The sequence below is a fragment of the Primulina huaijiensis genome, chromosome 2 (assembly GCF_012295235.1).
Source record: "Primulina huaijiensis isolate GDHJ02 chromosome 2, ASM1229523v2, whole genome shotgun sequence".
In the NCBI taxonomy this organism is placed as follows: domain Eukaryota; kingdom Viridiplantae; phylum Streptophyta; class Magnoliopsida; order Lamiales; family Gesneriaceae; genus Primulina; species Primulina huaijiensis.
This window is the reverse complement of record NC_133307.1, coordinates 23325022-23342152: the sequence shown is the minus strand read 5'-3', so window position 1 is coordinate 23342152 and position 17131 is coordinate 23325022. Positions and strand designations below refer to the sequence as shown.

The window sequence follows — 17131 nt, the reverse complement described above, 5'->3', positions numbered from 1 at the left end:
ATTCAAATTCAAAAATCATTTCAAAATATTTTGAAAAACAAGACAACCGTAATTTTCCTGCATTAAAAGTAGACAATAATGCCAACACAATAAATCTGTACATACCACTACAACTCGTACTTTGACTTCCTCAAAATTCTTTACACGCACTAATTTCAATATAGAAGTATATTAAAGTAGTAGCATTCAATTATCATGTTAAAAAATTTAATATGTATTATGTATATGATCTTTCATAACATATAGTTTTCGTAGTTTAAAACGTAATCGGTCATCATCTGGTATTATTCATTTAAATTATACAATATCTCTTAACTCGATACAAGCATGAGCACGTAACCATTGCACTTTGCCTTCTTTCTAACATCGAAGTTTCTAGTTTACAATTGATGTACACTGAGTGCAATATCAACCATCACAATACAAAAAAACGAAAAGAAGAATGGTTTTGAGGGGATGATTGCCCCCAAATGAAATATATTTATGAGTGTTCGGTTTTTTTTCCCTTAAAAAAAGAATTTTGTCAAGTTTTTTTTTGTCATACAATCATTCTTGTATTCCATTCATCTCTGTTATATAGTTCATGTTTTTTTATCGATCGTCCAAAATATATAGTTCACTTTCGATATTTTATAAAGACTTTTACTAATATGCTCCTATTTAATATCCATAGTATATTCAATTTATTTTCTCGCAAAATTTTTAGTGTGAAAAATTTTGGATGGATCCATTCTAGAACAAAACTGAGCTCAAATCCCAAAAAATTCTCCCATCAGTGAAGTGCGACTGGGAGGCACCAGGAAGCTCACTTTCTCCTCGAGTAGTTTCCTTTTCTTTCATTCTTTTGGTAATTCTTAACCAGTTAAAATTATCATGGCGAATTAGCATTCCTCTCTTTTTTCCCACTCACACAACTCAAAATAAAGCAACTTTCCTGTCGAAAAGAAGTTCTCAAGAAAATCTTTATCTTGCTTTTTCTCCCTCCTCTCATGCCCCCCACTCTTCTTTAAACCCCACAAAGTGTCATTTCAAATACTCATTTTTAATGCATGAGAAAGAAGAGATTTTTCGCCTCGCTACATTCTCAAAAGGCCCTTCTGTTTTCCTTGATCCCCAAAATTTCTTCAAGAAAAAATTCCTGTAGTAGTTGGGAGTGTCGATCTTCTTGAAATTTTTCTGTTTCTTCTGGCATGAGTTTTTGATTTAAAAGAATGAGTACCAGCACTATTACGAATAGCAGTGTCAATTCAAATGCCACAGCAACCAAATTCATTAAATGTGTTACAGTTGGTGATGGTGCAGTTGGAAAGACATGTCTTCTGATATCTTACACCAGCAACACCTTTCCCACTGTAAGTTTATACACACAACGCTCAGACAGTGTGTGTGTTACTGTTTCTTTCTTTGAGCTTGTTTTTTGAGCTTTATTCACTGTTATGCTATATTTGTGTGTGTGTGTTTTGGCCATAATGCTGTATATTCTTGATTGATTCAGGATTATGTTCCAACTGTGTTTGATAACTTCAGTGCCAATGTCTCTGTGGATGGGCAAACTGTGAATCTTGGCCTGTGGGATACTGCTGGTAAAACTATCCCGTTCTTCATGTCTTTACTTTTCTTATTGCTGATTTTTTAAATATGGCCATCAAATTTCTTGCTTACTTCAAAAATTCATTTTCTTTCTAGAATTAAGCTAGAGCTCTTCGTTAATTGTTTCTTGGGGTTTCAATTAAGGCCTTGGAGTTGTTCATATGGTCATTTTATCATTTCTGATGAGTCTTTTTCTCAAAAATTCGATCCTATCATCCATTTGAAGTTAAATAAATGAACATACAATCCTATTATCTTTGTCAAAATATAAATATTTTTTATTTTTTGCCCTTACCTTGTTTAGCTGACGATGCTTTAGAGTTCACAGCATAAAGATAAGAGTAAAAGCTATAGCTAGTTGTGCAAGAATGATGTTTGTATTAGCTTTTCTTTTATAGATTCTCAAATTTGAAACGAATTATGGCAGGTCAAGAAGACTATAACAGATTAAGGCCCCTTAGCTACAGAGGAGCCGATGTCTTCCTGCTGGCCTTCTCACTTATAAGTAGGCCAAGCTTTGAGAACATTTCAAAGAAAGTAATTACCTTTTTCCTTGAACATTCGTGCTTAGTCAAGTGGTGGTCACTAAACTTTTCTTCATGCCGTGTATACTCATTGCTTCTTTTGCTTTTGTGCTTCTTTTTACATTGGCGAAGTGGGTCCCCGAGCTAAGGCATTATGCTTCTTCAGTGCCCGTTGTTCTCGTGGGGACAAAACTAGGTAAGGATTCTTTATTCCTCATAAAAGAAAACTAGTTGCTTGTTTTTTGGTCTTGCTTTTCTACAAAGATTTTTGTTTTCGGTTTGGCATTTTGAATCCTATTCCCACAATGTTTCTTATCTTAAAAACAGTTTCAAATTTTCTTCACTTGAGTGTATCAGTATCTTGAAATTCTTGAGAATCTCTTGTTACATATATTGGTGGAACAAAGGACAGGTTATGCATGTGAACAGGTTTTAATTTGCTATGTGAATCATGTTAATAGAAATATATACGAGTGCTAGTTAGGTAATCGAGATATATATACCCTTGCGTCTTATGAATTAGTTGATTGAGTCAATTGAAGAAGAAATGGTGGAGAACATATATATCATTATCTTGTATGTTGTTTATGGAGCACGACGATCAAACTATGGCGCTTTCCTTGTTGTAAAGGTAAAAAAACTTGAAATGCATTGTTAAATTATATTGCAATGGTAGGCTAGAACATGGCAATAAGCCACAATCCAGCCTATGAAGAGAGTTCGTTCTAAATTCCATTTGTATTTTAAGCTCAAATATTATAAGTAGCTCTCGAGGACTAGGCACTATAATTTTTTTCCTTATTCGAGTTCCAATTCTTATCGACATCTCTTCGGCTCCATTCTCGATTATTGACACTAAATGTGATTGATGGAATTCACGATAATCCAGATTTGAGAGAGGACAAGCAGTTCAAAAATGACTATCCGGGAGCATTCACTATTTCCACCCAACAGGTACATATGAGAACTCTACCTCAAACTAAATTGTCATTATAAAGTTTATTAATTTATCATAACTTTTTTGATTATTGGGGGGATTGAATATATGTTGTACTTGTGATATCGATAACTTAAGCTTGAACGAGCTCGTTCTAATGAGACATTTCAAGATTTAGATTACTCCCTTGATAGTAAAATTTTGATATGAACTAGTAACTTATACCAACAAGGTTGATTATCTGGGATTTTAAATTTTGAATTTTCAGGGCGAAGAACTAAAGAAGCAAATAGGAGCAGTAGCGTACATCGAGTGCAGTGCCAAGACACAGCAGGTTTGTTCTATTCCCGATCTTTTCATGCATTTTCTTGAAGTTGTTTCGAGTGTCTCATCTGATTAATTCGAGCGATTCCTGAAATACAGAATGTGAAGGCTGTGTTTGATGCAGCGATAAAGGTCGTTCTCCGGCCACCGAAGCTCAGGAAACAGACCAAATACTCAAAAGCATGCCGGATTTTTTGATCCGGATTCAGTCAAGAATGCTGATATTATGATGCCTATTTTTCTCTCCAAGTTTATTTTCTCCTGGGAAAATATGTGATATATCATGTATTTTTGGGTTTTGCATAATCTGCTGTTCTCATCTCTTACAAGTCTTTCCATGTTTGGGGTTTGATCGTAAAAAGAAAATTTTAAAATTTCTCCTCTATTTGGTTTAGAGTGAAATGGTCTTTAAAAATAATCCAGATTTCAATTAAAAAACAGATATATATTGGAATTATGAAGTTTTTTATGTTCGTCTCTTTTCGTATTTGATATTTTCATTTTTCTTAATTCTCTCTTTTCAACCATTTTTCTTTCTAATTTTTCAACCAACCAATCAAACCATACTTAACGTAGTCATATATATTTATATAGTCGTGATATTTCCCTTTAATTAAAATTAAATTAATTCTATATAATTGAAAATTTTAATATATAAATATTATGCTCACACAACGTGTGTGTCTTAGCAATTAGTTTAAATTTATACTATATTATTAAGTAAGAAAAAAATAAAGTAAATGACTTTGGTGTCATCGTGAATTTTTTAAAATATCAACAATACAACTTTAAAATTATATAAGTATTATATTTTCATTTAATAAAAATATATTTTAGTAAATTTATGTATTTGCTTATCACGGTCATCTCCACTTTCCAAAATATTTAAAACAACTAAAATATTTTCTTTAATCTTTATCGTCAATTTTTAAATGACTATATCATTCTTAATATTAAATTTAAAATAAAAATATCACATATATATTTTCATACAACGCGTGCAAAGATTAATAGTTAATATTAATGATATATTTAGATAAATCCACAAGGATATCAATCTTGATCTTTATCTTATGTACATATAAAACCTCTTAAAATTAATAATGTTGAAACCACAAAATTTTATTAATATAGATATATATTAATTAATCGATAAATGAATAATTTATTATTTTATATAGTATTTTTTATTCAACAAACATAAATTTAATTACATAAAAAAGTCAATGTGTGCGCTTAACCAATTTGATGTCATATTTTTTGAATTAATATTTATAAAAAAATTCAGTCTACATATATATTTATAAAACTAAGTTAGTGATATTCATTGTTTTCAAATAAAATTAGGAGTATAAACAATAACAACAATAAAATAATATTTTACTAAGTTTTCTAGTTATATTTATAATTTTAGAAAGTTATTAATTTATTATATCGACGGGATCATACTCTTAGACAAGAGTCTTCCAAAAAAATATTTTAATATTTACAATTAAAATATATTTTAATTGGTTTAATGTCAACGGTGGCAAAATGAAATTAGCACATGTGACTTTGTCACAAAAGTAAACTGATCCTACTTGTGCTTTGGTGGGCCAGGCGTTCATTTTGCTTTTCGATAAATTCGATTCAATAAATTCTATAATTGAAAAAATTATAAATAATCCATTTAATCGGTTATTTCCGGTTCACCCAAAAATCATACTCGCTCGTATTAGTTCTAACTAATTAATAACTGACATTTTGTTAGTTATTCATTTCTCTCTTTATACTTACTTTAAATCATAAATCGAATATGAGATCTTCATAATTATATATTATATAAATATAAAAGAATCTTTAATTAATAAGTTAAATAAAATGAAATCAATTTTCCAACTTACATGTTATTATAAACATGCACAGAGTAAGAAAATCAATTTTCGGGCGCTCCTTAGCTCCTTCACTGATTATAAATATAAATGACTATTATTTCAGGTTATTTGCATGACTCTCCAACTCGATCGTCTTTCTAATAAAATCCCTCGATCCCCAATCCCATCTCCATTAAAAGAAGAATCAACAGTACTGAGAATTTGAAGAGAAAAATGAGTTGCTCCAAATTCTCCATCGCTGATGTTGTAGTTTTATTCTCGATATTCTTTGCATTAACCCTTTTTCTTCTATTTTCTAGTATCAAACCCTCAGCCTACAGATCACTCCCAAACACAAATTTGGTACGTACGTGAATTAACTGTCCCGTTGTTCTTGGATTCGTCTGTTTACAGAGAATCAATCTAGATGTGGTTTTCTTGAAACTTTTAATTGCAGGAAATCTTGAAAGATGATCTGCAAATAGCCCTGGAAAATGCAGCAATGCCAAACAAGAATTTGATTATCGCCATTATTAACAAAGCTTACGTTGAGCCTCACGAGAACGAGTATCCGTCGATGTTCGATATTTTTCTGGAGAGTTTATGGGAGGGAGAAGGAACAAGAGAGCTGTTGGATCATTTACTCGTGGTGGCTGTGGACAAGACAGCGTATGAGAGGTGTGAGTTCCGGCGGCTGAACTGTTACAGGCTGCTGGTGGACGGAGGCGGCGATGATTTCTCCGCAGAGAAGCTTTACATGTCGAAGGATTTCATAGAGATGATGTGGAGAAGGACTAGTTTTCTATTAAATGTCCTCAAGAAAGGCTACAACTTCATCTTCACGGTATTCATGCTTCCTCTCAGTTCATAGCATTTTGCCATTCGAAATTTTTTCTAGTACAAAATTTTAATTTGATTTTTTAATATATACAATTGCATCCTATTCTTAACAAAAAGAATTGACATGTGTGAAGATAGGAGGTATATATATATATAATATTTGGTAGTCCCCCTTATATTTTCTGCACGAACATTACGACGATAAAAATCGTCAAATAGATAATTTTTTTCCAGTCAAAATTGTTGAGATAAATGTAAAATATCAGAGTACAATGACGCTAGCAAGACTGATTAATTATTCTTGTTTGTATGGAAGGACACGGATGTGCTATGGCTAAGGAATCCACTCACAAGACTAAGCATGAACGAAACCCTGGACTTGCAAATAAGCACAGATTCTTTCAATGGCAATTCATCCTCGGAACTCAACAACATCAACACAGGATTTTACTACGTACGATCGAACAACCGGACCATATCGTTGTTCGAAATATGGTACGACATGAGGAAGAACTCGACTGGGATGAAAGAACAAGATGTTTTGGAGCAATTAGTGCTTCATGGTGTTCTCGATCAATTAGGTCTCATGCCAAGATTTCTTGATACATTATACTTCAGTGGATTCTGCAGTGATAGCAAAGATGTTACCGTGGTCATTACGGTTCATGCCAATTGTTGTCGCACCATCGGAGCGAAGATGGTCGATTTGAAGGCCGTTCTGAGAGACTGGAAAGGGTTCAAGAACAACGAGAATAGTAATAATAGTTCTAATTTTCAATGGACGGATCATTCCTCATGTGTAAATTCATGGAAGTGAGCGACCGAACATTATTACGTGGGATTTAGCATTAGGTAGTTTGTGAAATACATAATGTACATTCGAACTTTTTTTGTTGCCATCTGAAATAACTAAAATTGTTGATTCCGTGCGAGTATTAGTCATTGTTTACCAGCATATGCGATTGCATGTATATGTGGTATTGAAATATAGTGATTGAGCTAATTTAGGATTTCGGAATTCTAAAGTAAATAAGCATAAACTTTTTATTTTCATAACTTTTCACTTTTGATTTTTCACATTTTTGTATAATTAATAAATTTAGTTATTTTTTAAAAAATTATAATCTTTTGCATACACTCGTAGACTTTATGCTTAAGACATATTTCGAATATATTTTTATTCAATATCAGCAATTAAATTGTACAAGTTGTGTAGAAATATAATAACGGTAAATTTTAAAAAAAAATGCCTCTGCCAATGTTTCAATTAAAATTCAGTACCTAGCGATTATTTTTTAGAAATCAGTACCTGACAAATCTATACATTTAGTTTTAACTACCCATAAAGCAATCTTTACATTTTTACCCTTTTATTATTTAAATAAATATATTATTTTATCCACAAAAATTATATCATTTTTCTCCATTTAAAATATAATTTTAACAAAATATTGTTTCTCAATTATCATGGAATAAAAGTAAATACTTATTTTGACATACCAAGTACATATTATGGGGTTTCAGATACTTGATTTCGCTCTTTGAATACTCCAAATATATAAGAAAATATTATATTTTCGAGCATTCACCATAAATTCAGTAATTGTTGGTCCTTTCATGAAAAATACATTAGGATGACTTATTCATGTCATTTTATTTTTTTAAAAAAAAACATAGATCATCACTCAACATGAAATAAGATTAAGTGTTTATTTTGACCAACAAAATACCTATTTTGGAGTTATAAATGCTTGATTTTACTCTTTGAATACTCCAAATGAGTAAGAAAATACTGGATTTTCGAGCTATCACAATAAATTCAATAATTATTGGTATTTTCATTGAAAATGCATTAAGATGACTTATTCATATCATCTAATTTTTGAAAAAATACAGTTTCTCACTCATTGTTGAATTAGAAAAATTACTTATTTTGATCAATAAAATACATATTTTCGGGTTCCAAATATTTGATTTGGCTATTTGAATACTTCAAATGTGTTAGAAAATACTTAAGTTTCAAGTAATATTAAGTGACTTTTGATTGTGTCATTTGTGAAGTTAAAATGTGATACTTAAATTGGTACACAAAGTATCTAATTAGAGTATATGATACATGATTTTACCCCGTAAATACTCATATCCAATTATTTGAGGATGCCAAAATATAATTTGAAGTTAATATTAAGTGACACCGATGAAGATATTCGTGAAGAAAAAATGTGATACTTAAATTAATAAAAATAATACATAATTCGAGTTCACAAACACTTGATTTTACCTTTTAAATACTCAAATTCGATTGAGTATGTCAAAATATATAATTTGAAGATAATATTGAATATTTTTTGATGATGAGATTTGTGAATAAAAAACGTGCTACCTAAATTAGTACAAATAGTACCTAATTTGATTTCACATATACTTGATTTTACCTGATATCCCATGGATGAGCCCATCAAGATCCGGCCCATATCTAAGGCCCACAAGTGAAGGGCCCATGACAAGCCCATCAAGATCTGGCCCATATCTAAGGCCCACAGGTGAAGGGCCCATGACAAGCCCAGGTGTTCTCTTATAAATACCAGGTTTGAGCGTACGGTTATTTCATTCACTATATTGTTTTCAGCAGCACCCTTAGCTGCTCCCCCCATATATCATCAGTCTCTGACTTGAGCGTCGGAGGGGCTACGTCAGGATACCCTCCTGGCCCCCTTCTAACGGTCTTATTCTTGATTTCAGGCTTAGGGTAATCTTAAAGCCCACGTCTGAACTAGCGACGCTCGTTGGGATCGGACCCGAAATTTCCCGTGAGTATCACTTGGCGTCGTCTGTGGGAAAACTTGAGTTGAGACGTAGAGATGGTAGGCAGGAAAGGAAGTAGAAGAGCTACCTCAACATCATCGCGTCCTCAAAAGGGACCTGAGCAGTCTCATGTTGAGACAAGACATGAACAACCGCGTCTTGAGACGAGACAGGAACAACCTCGTCAAGAGATAAGAACCGAGCAGCCCCTTCACAAGACAAGGGTCGAGCAAACCCGCCCCAATGAGAACGTGGGGAACTTGACCCTGGAGCAGTTGGGCCAATTTATCACCCGGACAGTGGATGAGGCCATGAAAAGGAATCAAGAGTCTGTGTTTGTAGAGAAACAGGCCGTCGGTCAGGAGCGTGAGGAAAATGTTGAAGTCCACCAGAGCAGGATGGAGGAGACGCAACCCCTCCCAACTGGAGAGATTAGTGAGATAGGGGAGATGTAGAAGGAGATACGTAGGTTGAGGGAGCAGGTAGGAAGCAGGGCGCCGGTACCCAAGAGAGGAAGCCCTTTTTCACTAGCCATCTTGGAGGAATGGCTTCCTCCGAATTTCCGACAATCTAACATTGGTGAGTATGACGGACATACTGACCCCGAGGAACACTTGGGGAGATTTGAGAATGCGGCTTTGTTGCATCAATATTCAGATGGAGGCAGGTGCAGGGTGTTTCTGGGCACATTGGTGAGGTCAGCCCAACAATGGTTTAATATCCTGCAGCCCAACTCCATACAGTCTTTCGAGGATTTCTCTACAGCTTTCTTGCACCGATTTGCCAGCAGCAAAAGGCACCAGAAAAACTATTTGAGTCTGTTTTTGATGAAACAACAAGAGGCTGAAACTTTGCGAGAATTTGTCCAGCGTTTCAATAGTGCACTGGAAATACCAGCGGCTACCCCTGACATCATGATAAGTGCCTTTACCCAAGGGCTGAGAGGGGGAGAATTCTTCAAATTGCTGATCAAGAAACCTCCGTCGAGCTATGATGACTTGTTAGCTCGAGCGGAAAAATATGTAAACTTGGAAGATGCCCAACAGTACAGAAGGATGGAAAATCGACCCGGAGGGAGTAGGGTGGAGGGAGTCGAGAAAGGCGGTAAGAAGAGAGGTGCAGGTGAGAGGGAGGAGGACAGAACCAGAAGTAGAGGACAATTATCATCACATGTTCCTCTGAATGGGAGTCGGGATAAGGTGATGGAGGTGATGGAGTCAGGGGAAAGGGGGGAGAAGTCGCAGAGGGTTGAGAGCAGTGCTCGACCTCCGCCGCGGGGTAGACAAGAAGGATCCTCGTCCGGGAGTGAGCTGAGATCTCGCCCATCTTCTAGGCGGGGTCGAGGCCCTCCGTGGATACATCAGAGGATCAAGGAGCCGAGGAGAGAAGAACGAGGTCAGGATGTCCCTCGGGAGCCCGCTGAACCGAGGAGGGGAACGAATGAGGATAACCACCCTACGAGATGAATGATTCATATGATCTCGAGGGGTGCTATCGATGGGGATTCCGGGCGAGCGCGGAAGGCGCATGGGAGGAGGTTGGAGAATTTTGAAATATCTAGGAGTGCGGACTCACCCCAAGATCCTGTCACCAGTTTTGGACCTGATGACCTCCGAGGCATTGTAGCTCCTTATAACGATGCCTTGGTGGTGACGGCCACCGTTGCCAATTACGATGTGGCATGAATCTTTATTGATAATGGAAGCTCTGTTAATATCCTGTTCAAGAGCACTCTGGATCAGATGAAGGTGGAGGGATTTGAGTTCGAGCCGATCTATACTCCTCTATATGGATTTGCAGGACATGTCATCCCGCCGCTCGGTCAGATTGTCATTCCTCTATCTTTGGGACATGAACCTCAGCGGGTAACGAAGATGACAACATTTACCGTGGTGGACACTCCATCCACTTACAATGGAATTCTGGGACGGCCGACCCTAAAGGATTTTAGAGTTGTAGACTCCACATATCATCAGAAGCTTAAGTTTCATGTGGAAAAAGGAGTTGGAGTCTTGTGCGGAGACCAAAAAGTCGCGCGTCGGTGTTATGAAGGGGTAGTGAGGGAGGAAGAAAAAAGAGCGCGTGTGGAGGTTAACATGATTATGAACAGAAGAAGTGAGTGAATTGCTCCTATTGAAGGTACAAGAAGATCAAAGGGGGAAGTTGGACCCAGAGTGGGAGGGACTTTTTGAAGCTCATTACTTGGAGAATGTTCAAGGAAATGCTTTAAAGAGACCCTGGAATGCTTACCACCTTAGGGAGTATCATACTGGATTTTATCGTCGATGTATTTCATCTTTGCATTTTCCAATGTAATCAGTTAGAATTTAATAAAATCAAGTTCTTCTTTTCAGTTCTTGAATGTTGGTGTATTATGAAAGTGAGAAAAATTAAAATTTTCTACTAAGGCATCGCCTAGTAGAGGAGCAGAGGGCATGAAGAAAATTAAATCTTCCTACTAAGGTATCGCCTAGTAGAGGAGCAGCGTGCAGGAGAATTTTATTGTTCTACTAAGGTATCACCTCGCAGAGGAGTTAGAGGATGGGGGTGTTGAATTTTTATTTTCCTACTAAGGCATCGCCTAGTAGTGGAGCAGAGTGAAGGAGAAAAATTTTATTTTCTACTAAGACATCGCCTAGTATAGGAGCATCGTGCAGGAGAATTTTATTTTTCTACTAAGGTATCACCTAGCAGAGGAGTTAGAGGATGGAGGTGTTGAATTTTTATTTTCCTGCTAAGGTATCACCTAGCAGAGAAGTTAGAGGGTGAGAGTGTTGAATTTTTATTTTCCTACTAAGATATCACCTAGCAGAGGAGTTAGAGGTTGTGGGTGCTGAAATTTTATTTTCCTGCTAAGGAACCACCTAGCAGAGGAGTTAGAGGGTGGAGGGGTTGAATTTTTATTTTCCTGCTAAGGTATCACCTAGCAGAGGAGTTAGAGGGTGGAGGTGGTGAATTTTGTTTTCCTGCTAAGGAACCACCTAGCAGAGGAGTTAGAGGGTGGAGGAGGTGAATGTTGTTTTTCTGCTAAGGAACCACCTAGCAGAGGAGGTAGAGGGTGGAGGTGTTGAATTTTTATTTTCCTGCTAAGGTATCACCTAGCAGAGGAGTTAGAGGGTGGAGGTGGTGAGAGGTGGTGAATTTTCGTTTTCCTGCTAAGGTATCACCTAGCAGAGGAGTTAGTGGGTGGAGGTGTTGAATGTTTCTTTTCCTGCTAAGGTATCGCCTAGCAGAGGAGTTAGTGGGTGGAGGTGTTGAATGTTTCTTTTCCTGCTAAGGTATAACTTAGCAGAGGAGTTAGAGGATGGAGGTGTTGAATTTTTTTTTTCCTGCTAAGGTATAACATAGCAGAGGAGTTAGAGGGGGGAGGTGTTGAAATGTTATTTTCCTGCTAAGGAGTCGCCTAGCAGATGAGTAAGAGAGCTAGGGAGGAGAAAAAGTTTTATTTTCCTGCTAAGGTGTCGCCTAGCAGATGAGTTAGAGAGTTCGGGAGGAGAAAAAGTTTTATTTTCCTGCTAAGGCCCGGCTTAGCAGAGGAGCTATGAGATGATGAGGTGAGAGTTTTATTTTCCCGTTAAGGCATCGCCTAGCAGTGGAGTTAGAGGGTAAGGAGGTTGAAGTTTTATTTTTCTTGCTAAGAACTATTTTGGCAAAAGAGTCAAGGGTGCGGGGAAGTGGGAATTCTTTTCCTTCAAAATCTTAGTAGAGGACCTTGAAGATGGGGGCGACGAGGGCATACCGTGTTAGAAAAATTAATTTCGTTTGTCGTTAACGAACGATGTTTGCCGCTTCGAAAATTACGGGCGGGGATCGACCTACCCGGTCAGGTCGTGGGGGCAGGAACCAAGGAGTGCGGGCGAAGAGAGAGTGCGAGGCGCTGTGCCGGGCGAGCGTGGTACGCGCTGGGCGAGCGTGGCGATCGGCGAGGGCGAGGCGCGCTCGTGCGGGGCGAGGGCGCATCGGGCGAGCACCTGGCGAGGCTGTGGGCTCGGCCGAGGCGAGGCGAGGCGAGCGGGAAAGGGCGAGCGTTGCACTCGCTTGGGCGAGGAGAGGCGGCGTGAGGCGAGCTGGGAGATGGCGAGGGCGAGCGTGACGCTCGGCTAGGGCGAGTAGGCGCGCTAGGCAGGACTGCACGGCGAGTGCTCGGCTGGCCGAGCTGGCATGCGGTGGGCGGCGTGGGCGAGTGCTCGGCTGGGCGAGCAGGCTCGCACGGCGAGGGCTCGGCATGGGCGTGCAGGCGAGGGCTCGAGTGTGTGCTCGGCTGGGCAAGCAAGCGCGCGCGACGAGGGCTCTGCTCGGCGTGGGCTTGTGGTGAGGCTTCGATACATTCGGGTGGGGGCGAGGGCGAGGCTTCGATACTGTCGGCTGGCAGGCGAGGGCGTAGGACGCGCGGGCGGCCGAGCAAGAGAGGTGCGCGCTCGGGCGAGGCGTGGGCAGGGTGATGAAGCAAGCGCGTTGAGCGTATGCGGGAGAGAGCTGCAGAATCGCGACTTGATTTGTTTCCAAATTTTTGGAGACTGACAGATGGTGGGAAGAAAATGCACAACTCGCACCCGGTAACCCGAGAACAACACAATTAATCGAACTTTGAACCTACGATTCAGTTCGACTCAGGAGGGAGAGACTGGTGATACCCCATGGATGAGCCCATCAAGATCCGGCCCATATCTAAGGCCCACAGGTGAAGGGCCCATGACAAGCCCAGGTGTTCTCTTATAAATACCAGGTTTGAGCGTACGGTTATTTCATTCACTATAATGTTTTCAGCAGCACCCTTAGTTGCTCCCCCCATATATACTCAGTCTCTGACTTGAGCTTTCTTTAATTTTCAAATGAGTTTTTCCAGTCCATAAAAAAATAGTTTTATCGCTTGGTGTTTTTCTTCGGAGGGGCTACGCCAGGACACCCTCTTGGCCCCCTTCTAACGGTCTTATTCTTGATTTCAGGCTTATGGTAATCTTAAAGCCCACGTCTGAACTAGTGACGCTCGTTGGGATCGGACCCGAAATTTCCCGTGAGTATCATTACCATTTTAAGACTCGATTTTGATTATTTTGGGATATAAAAAATATAGTTTCAAGTAATATTGAGTGACTTTTTATGTGTCAATTGTGAAGTCAAAATATGATACCTAAATTAGTACAAAAAATATCTAATTCGAGTATATCAATACTTTATTTTACTCCCTAAATGACAAGTATTTTAATTTGAGTTTGCAAATACTTGATTTTGTAAATGAGATACTTTGAATATGTATTGAAATACTGGATATTCGAATAAGCAACGTAAGTTCACCAAATATTGGTATTTTTATGGAAGATACATTTGGATTACATATTCATATCATTTAATATTTAAAAAAAAATCTCAATTAAGCATGAAAATTTTAAAGTACTTAGTTTTACTTGAGAAGTACCTAATTTGAGTTTGCAAATACTTGATTTCGTAAATGAGATACTCTCACAATATGTATTAAAATACTAGATATTCGGATAGGTAACGTTAGTTCACCAAGTATTGATATTTCCATGGAATAAGCATTTGGATGACATATTCATATCATTTAATATTTTTTCTATAAAAGTAAAAAAAAAATTCCCAACTAAGCATAAAAATTTTAAAGTATTTATTTTTATTTGAGAAGTACCTAATTTGATAATGCAAATATTTAATTTGGTACATGAGATACTCATAATATGTAATAGAATACTGGATATTCGAATATGTAGCGTAAGCTCACCAAGTGTTTATATTTCCTTGGAAGATGCATTTGGATGACATATTCGTCTTATTTAATATTTTTTTTGTAACAAAAAAACAAATTATCAACTAAGTATTGAAATTTTAAAATACTTATTTTTACGTGAGAAGTATCTAATGTGATACCTAAATTAATACAAATAATGCCTAATACGAGTCCACAAATACTTGATTTTACAATTTAAAACTCAAATTCGATTATTTGATGGTATCAAAATATATTATTTGAAGTCAATATTGAGTTGCCTTTGATGATGAGATCCGTGAAATGAAAATGTGATACCTAAATTGTTACAAGTATTATATAATTAGATTCCACTGATAATTGATTTTACCATTTGAAAACTCAAATTTGATAATAAGTATAATGAAATAATATTGATGCATATAATTAATGATTACCATGATGAATAATGAACTATGTTTATTTATTTAAATGATATGAATAAGTATCCTAATGAATTTTTCATGGAAAGATTGCATATTCTAATATCCAGTATTTTAATGCATATTGTGAGTATCTCATTTACGAAATCAAGTATTTGCAAACTCAAATTAGGTACTTCTCAAGTAAAACTAAGTACTTTAAAAATTTCATGATTATTTGAGAATTTTGTACCAAAAAAATATAAAATAAGATGAATATGTAATCCATGCTTAGTGATCGAGCAAAACTTTCATTGTAAAATTCTTAATAAAAATTAATAATATTCAAGCTCGAAATAATCGCAAGTGCACGATGTCAAGTAATAATATAGGCATGGGCTTTCAATAATCGCAAGTGCACGATGTCAAAATGTTCCATGCTTAGGGATTGAGCAAAACTTTCATTGTCTAAGGACTGTATTTCTCAATTATTATTCTTAGTTATTCAATTTTTAGCAGCGAAACTTCAGATTATTGTTTACTTCTACGATTATTAAATAAAAACTCAATGAAATGGTTCAAGGATTAAATGATGAAATAAATAAGCTAGAATGATTGATTAAAGTTCAATAAGAAATGAATTTGTTGGGAATCTCAGTTCACCTACCCCTCGCTAATCTACTTAATTCATTCGACAATTATCTATGCTTTCGACGAGATTTCATATCCAATTGAACATGTCCTCTCAAGCTATGCCAAACTAATTCAACTTAGTGAAGTAATTAAATCTCTTTAATTATTTATCAATTGTGAATTGCATGTCGTTTTATTAAATCTCATAGCTTTCGGCCTGTTGGAACATGTCATCCCAATGCATCATGGATGGAAATGCGAGCACTTGGTGAACTTACGTTACATATTCGAATATCCACTATTTTAATACTTATTATGAGTATCTCATTTACCAAATCAAGTATTTTAAAACTAAAATTAGGTATTTCACAAGTAAAACTAAGTACTTGAAAAAGTTCAATTGCGAATTTATTTTTTTAACAATAAAAAAAATAATTAAATGAAATGAACATGTCATCCAAATGCATCTTGGATGGAAATGCGAGCACTTGTTGAACTTACGTTGCATATGATAATATCCAGTATTTTAATACTCATTCAGAGTATTTAATTTAACAAATTAAGTATTTTAAAATTGAAATTATGTATTTCGCAAGTAAAACTAAGTACTTCAAAAAGGTCAATGTTTATTTGCGAATTTTTTTTATTTTAAAAATTAAAAAATATATTTAAATGGAATGTACATGTCATCTAAATGCATGTTGGATAAAAATGCGAGCACTTAGTGAACTTACATTGCCTACTAGAATATCCAGTATTTTATTAACTTTTATGAGTATTTCAATTACCAAATCAAGTATTTAAAATTGAAATTAGGTATTTCGCAAATAAAAGTAAGTACTTCAAAATGTTCAATGCTTAGTTGCGAATTTTTTTTAAAATAAAAATATAATTAAATAAAATGAACATGTAATCCAAATGCATCTTGGATGGAATGCGAGCATTTAGTGAACTTACGTCGCATATTCGAATATCCAGTATTTTAATACTCATTCTGAGTATCTCATTTACCAAATCAAGTATTTTAAAATTGAAATTAGGTATTTCGCAAGTAAAACTAAATACTTCAAAAAGTTCAATGCTTAGTTTCGAATTTGTTTTTCTTTTAAAAATTAAAAAAAATATTTAAATGAAATGTACATGTCATCTAAATGCACGTTGGATAGAAATACGAGTACTTGATGAAATTACATTGTCTACTAGAATATTCAGTATTTTATTAATTTTTATGAGTATCTCAATTACTAAATCAAGTATTTAAAATTGAAATTAAGTATTTCGCAAGTAAAAGTAAGTACTTCAAAATATTCAATGCTTAGTTGCGAATTTTTTTTAAATTAAAAAAATAATTAAATGAAATGAACATGTAATCCAAATGTATCTTGGATGGAATGCGAGCATTTGGTGAACATACGTTGCATATTCGAATATCCAGTATTTTAATACCAATTATGAGTATCTCATTTACCAAATCAAGTATTTTAAAATTGAAATTAGGT

At 35.9% G+C, this 17131-nt stretch overlaps 2 protein-coding genes across 2 annotated transcripts; both read left to right on the top strand.

Moving 5' to 3' along the window:
- Window positions 1-752: 752 nt before the first annotated feature.
- On the top strand, window positions 753-3704 carry LOC140970666 (rac-like GTP-binding protein RAC2). The gene is made up of 7 exons (XM_073432490.1): window positions 753-1352; window positions 1496-1583; window positions 2018-2127; window positions 2247-2310; window positions 3004-3068; window positions 3320-3385; window positions 3475-3704. Exons 1-7 carry the CDS (start codon window positions 1212-1214, stop codon window positions 3571-3573), a joined length of 633 nt encoding a protein of 210 aa, XP_073288591.1. The 5' UTR covers window positions 753-1211; the 3' UTR covers window positions 3574-3704.
- A 1699-nt stretch (window positions 3705-5403) lies between these two features.
- Window positions 5404-6896, top strand: LOC140960235 (uncharacterized protein At1g28695-like). Its single transcript, XM_073418430.1, has 3 exons — window positions 5404-5591; window positions 5686-6072; window positions 6385-6896. The coding sequence occupies exons 1-3, from the start codon at window positions 5463-5465 to the stop codon at window positions 6883-6885; spliced, it is 1017 nt and encodes a 338-aa protein (XP_073274531.1). The 5' UTR covers window positions 5404-5462; the 3' UTR covers window positions 6886-6896.
- The last annotated feature ends 10235 nt before the right edge of the window (window positions 6897-17131 follow it).

Excerpts from the sequence above, each read along its gene's own strand:
- LOC140970666 (XM_073432490.1), top strand. The coding sequence starts at position 1,212 with ATGAGTACCAGCACTATTACGAATAGCAGTGTCAATTCAAATGCCACA. Across the intron at positions 1,353-1,495 it reads CCAGCAACACCTTTCCCACT|GATTATGTTCCAACTGTGTT; the intron begins GTAAGTTTATAC and ends TGATTGATTCAG. Across the intron at positions 2,311-3,003 it reads TCTCGTGGGGACAAAACTAG|ATTTGAGAGAGGACAAGCAG; the intron begins GTAAGGATTCTT and ends ACGATAATCCAG.
- LOC140960235 (XM_073418430.1), top strand. The coding sequence starts at position 5,463 with ATGAGTTGCTCCAAATTCTCCATCGCTGATGTTGTAGTTTTATTCTCG. Across the intron at positions 5,592-5,685 it reads CACTCCCAAACACAAATTTG|GAAATCTTGAAAGATGATCT; the intron begins GTACGTACGTGA and ends TTTTAATTGCAG. Across the intron at positions 6,073-6,384 it reads GCTACAACTTCATCTTCACG|GACACGGATGTGCTATGGCT; the intron begins GTATTCATGCTT and ends TTTGTATGGAAG.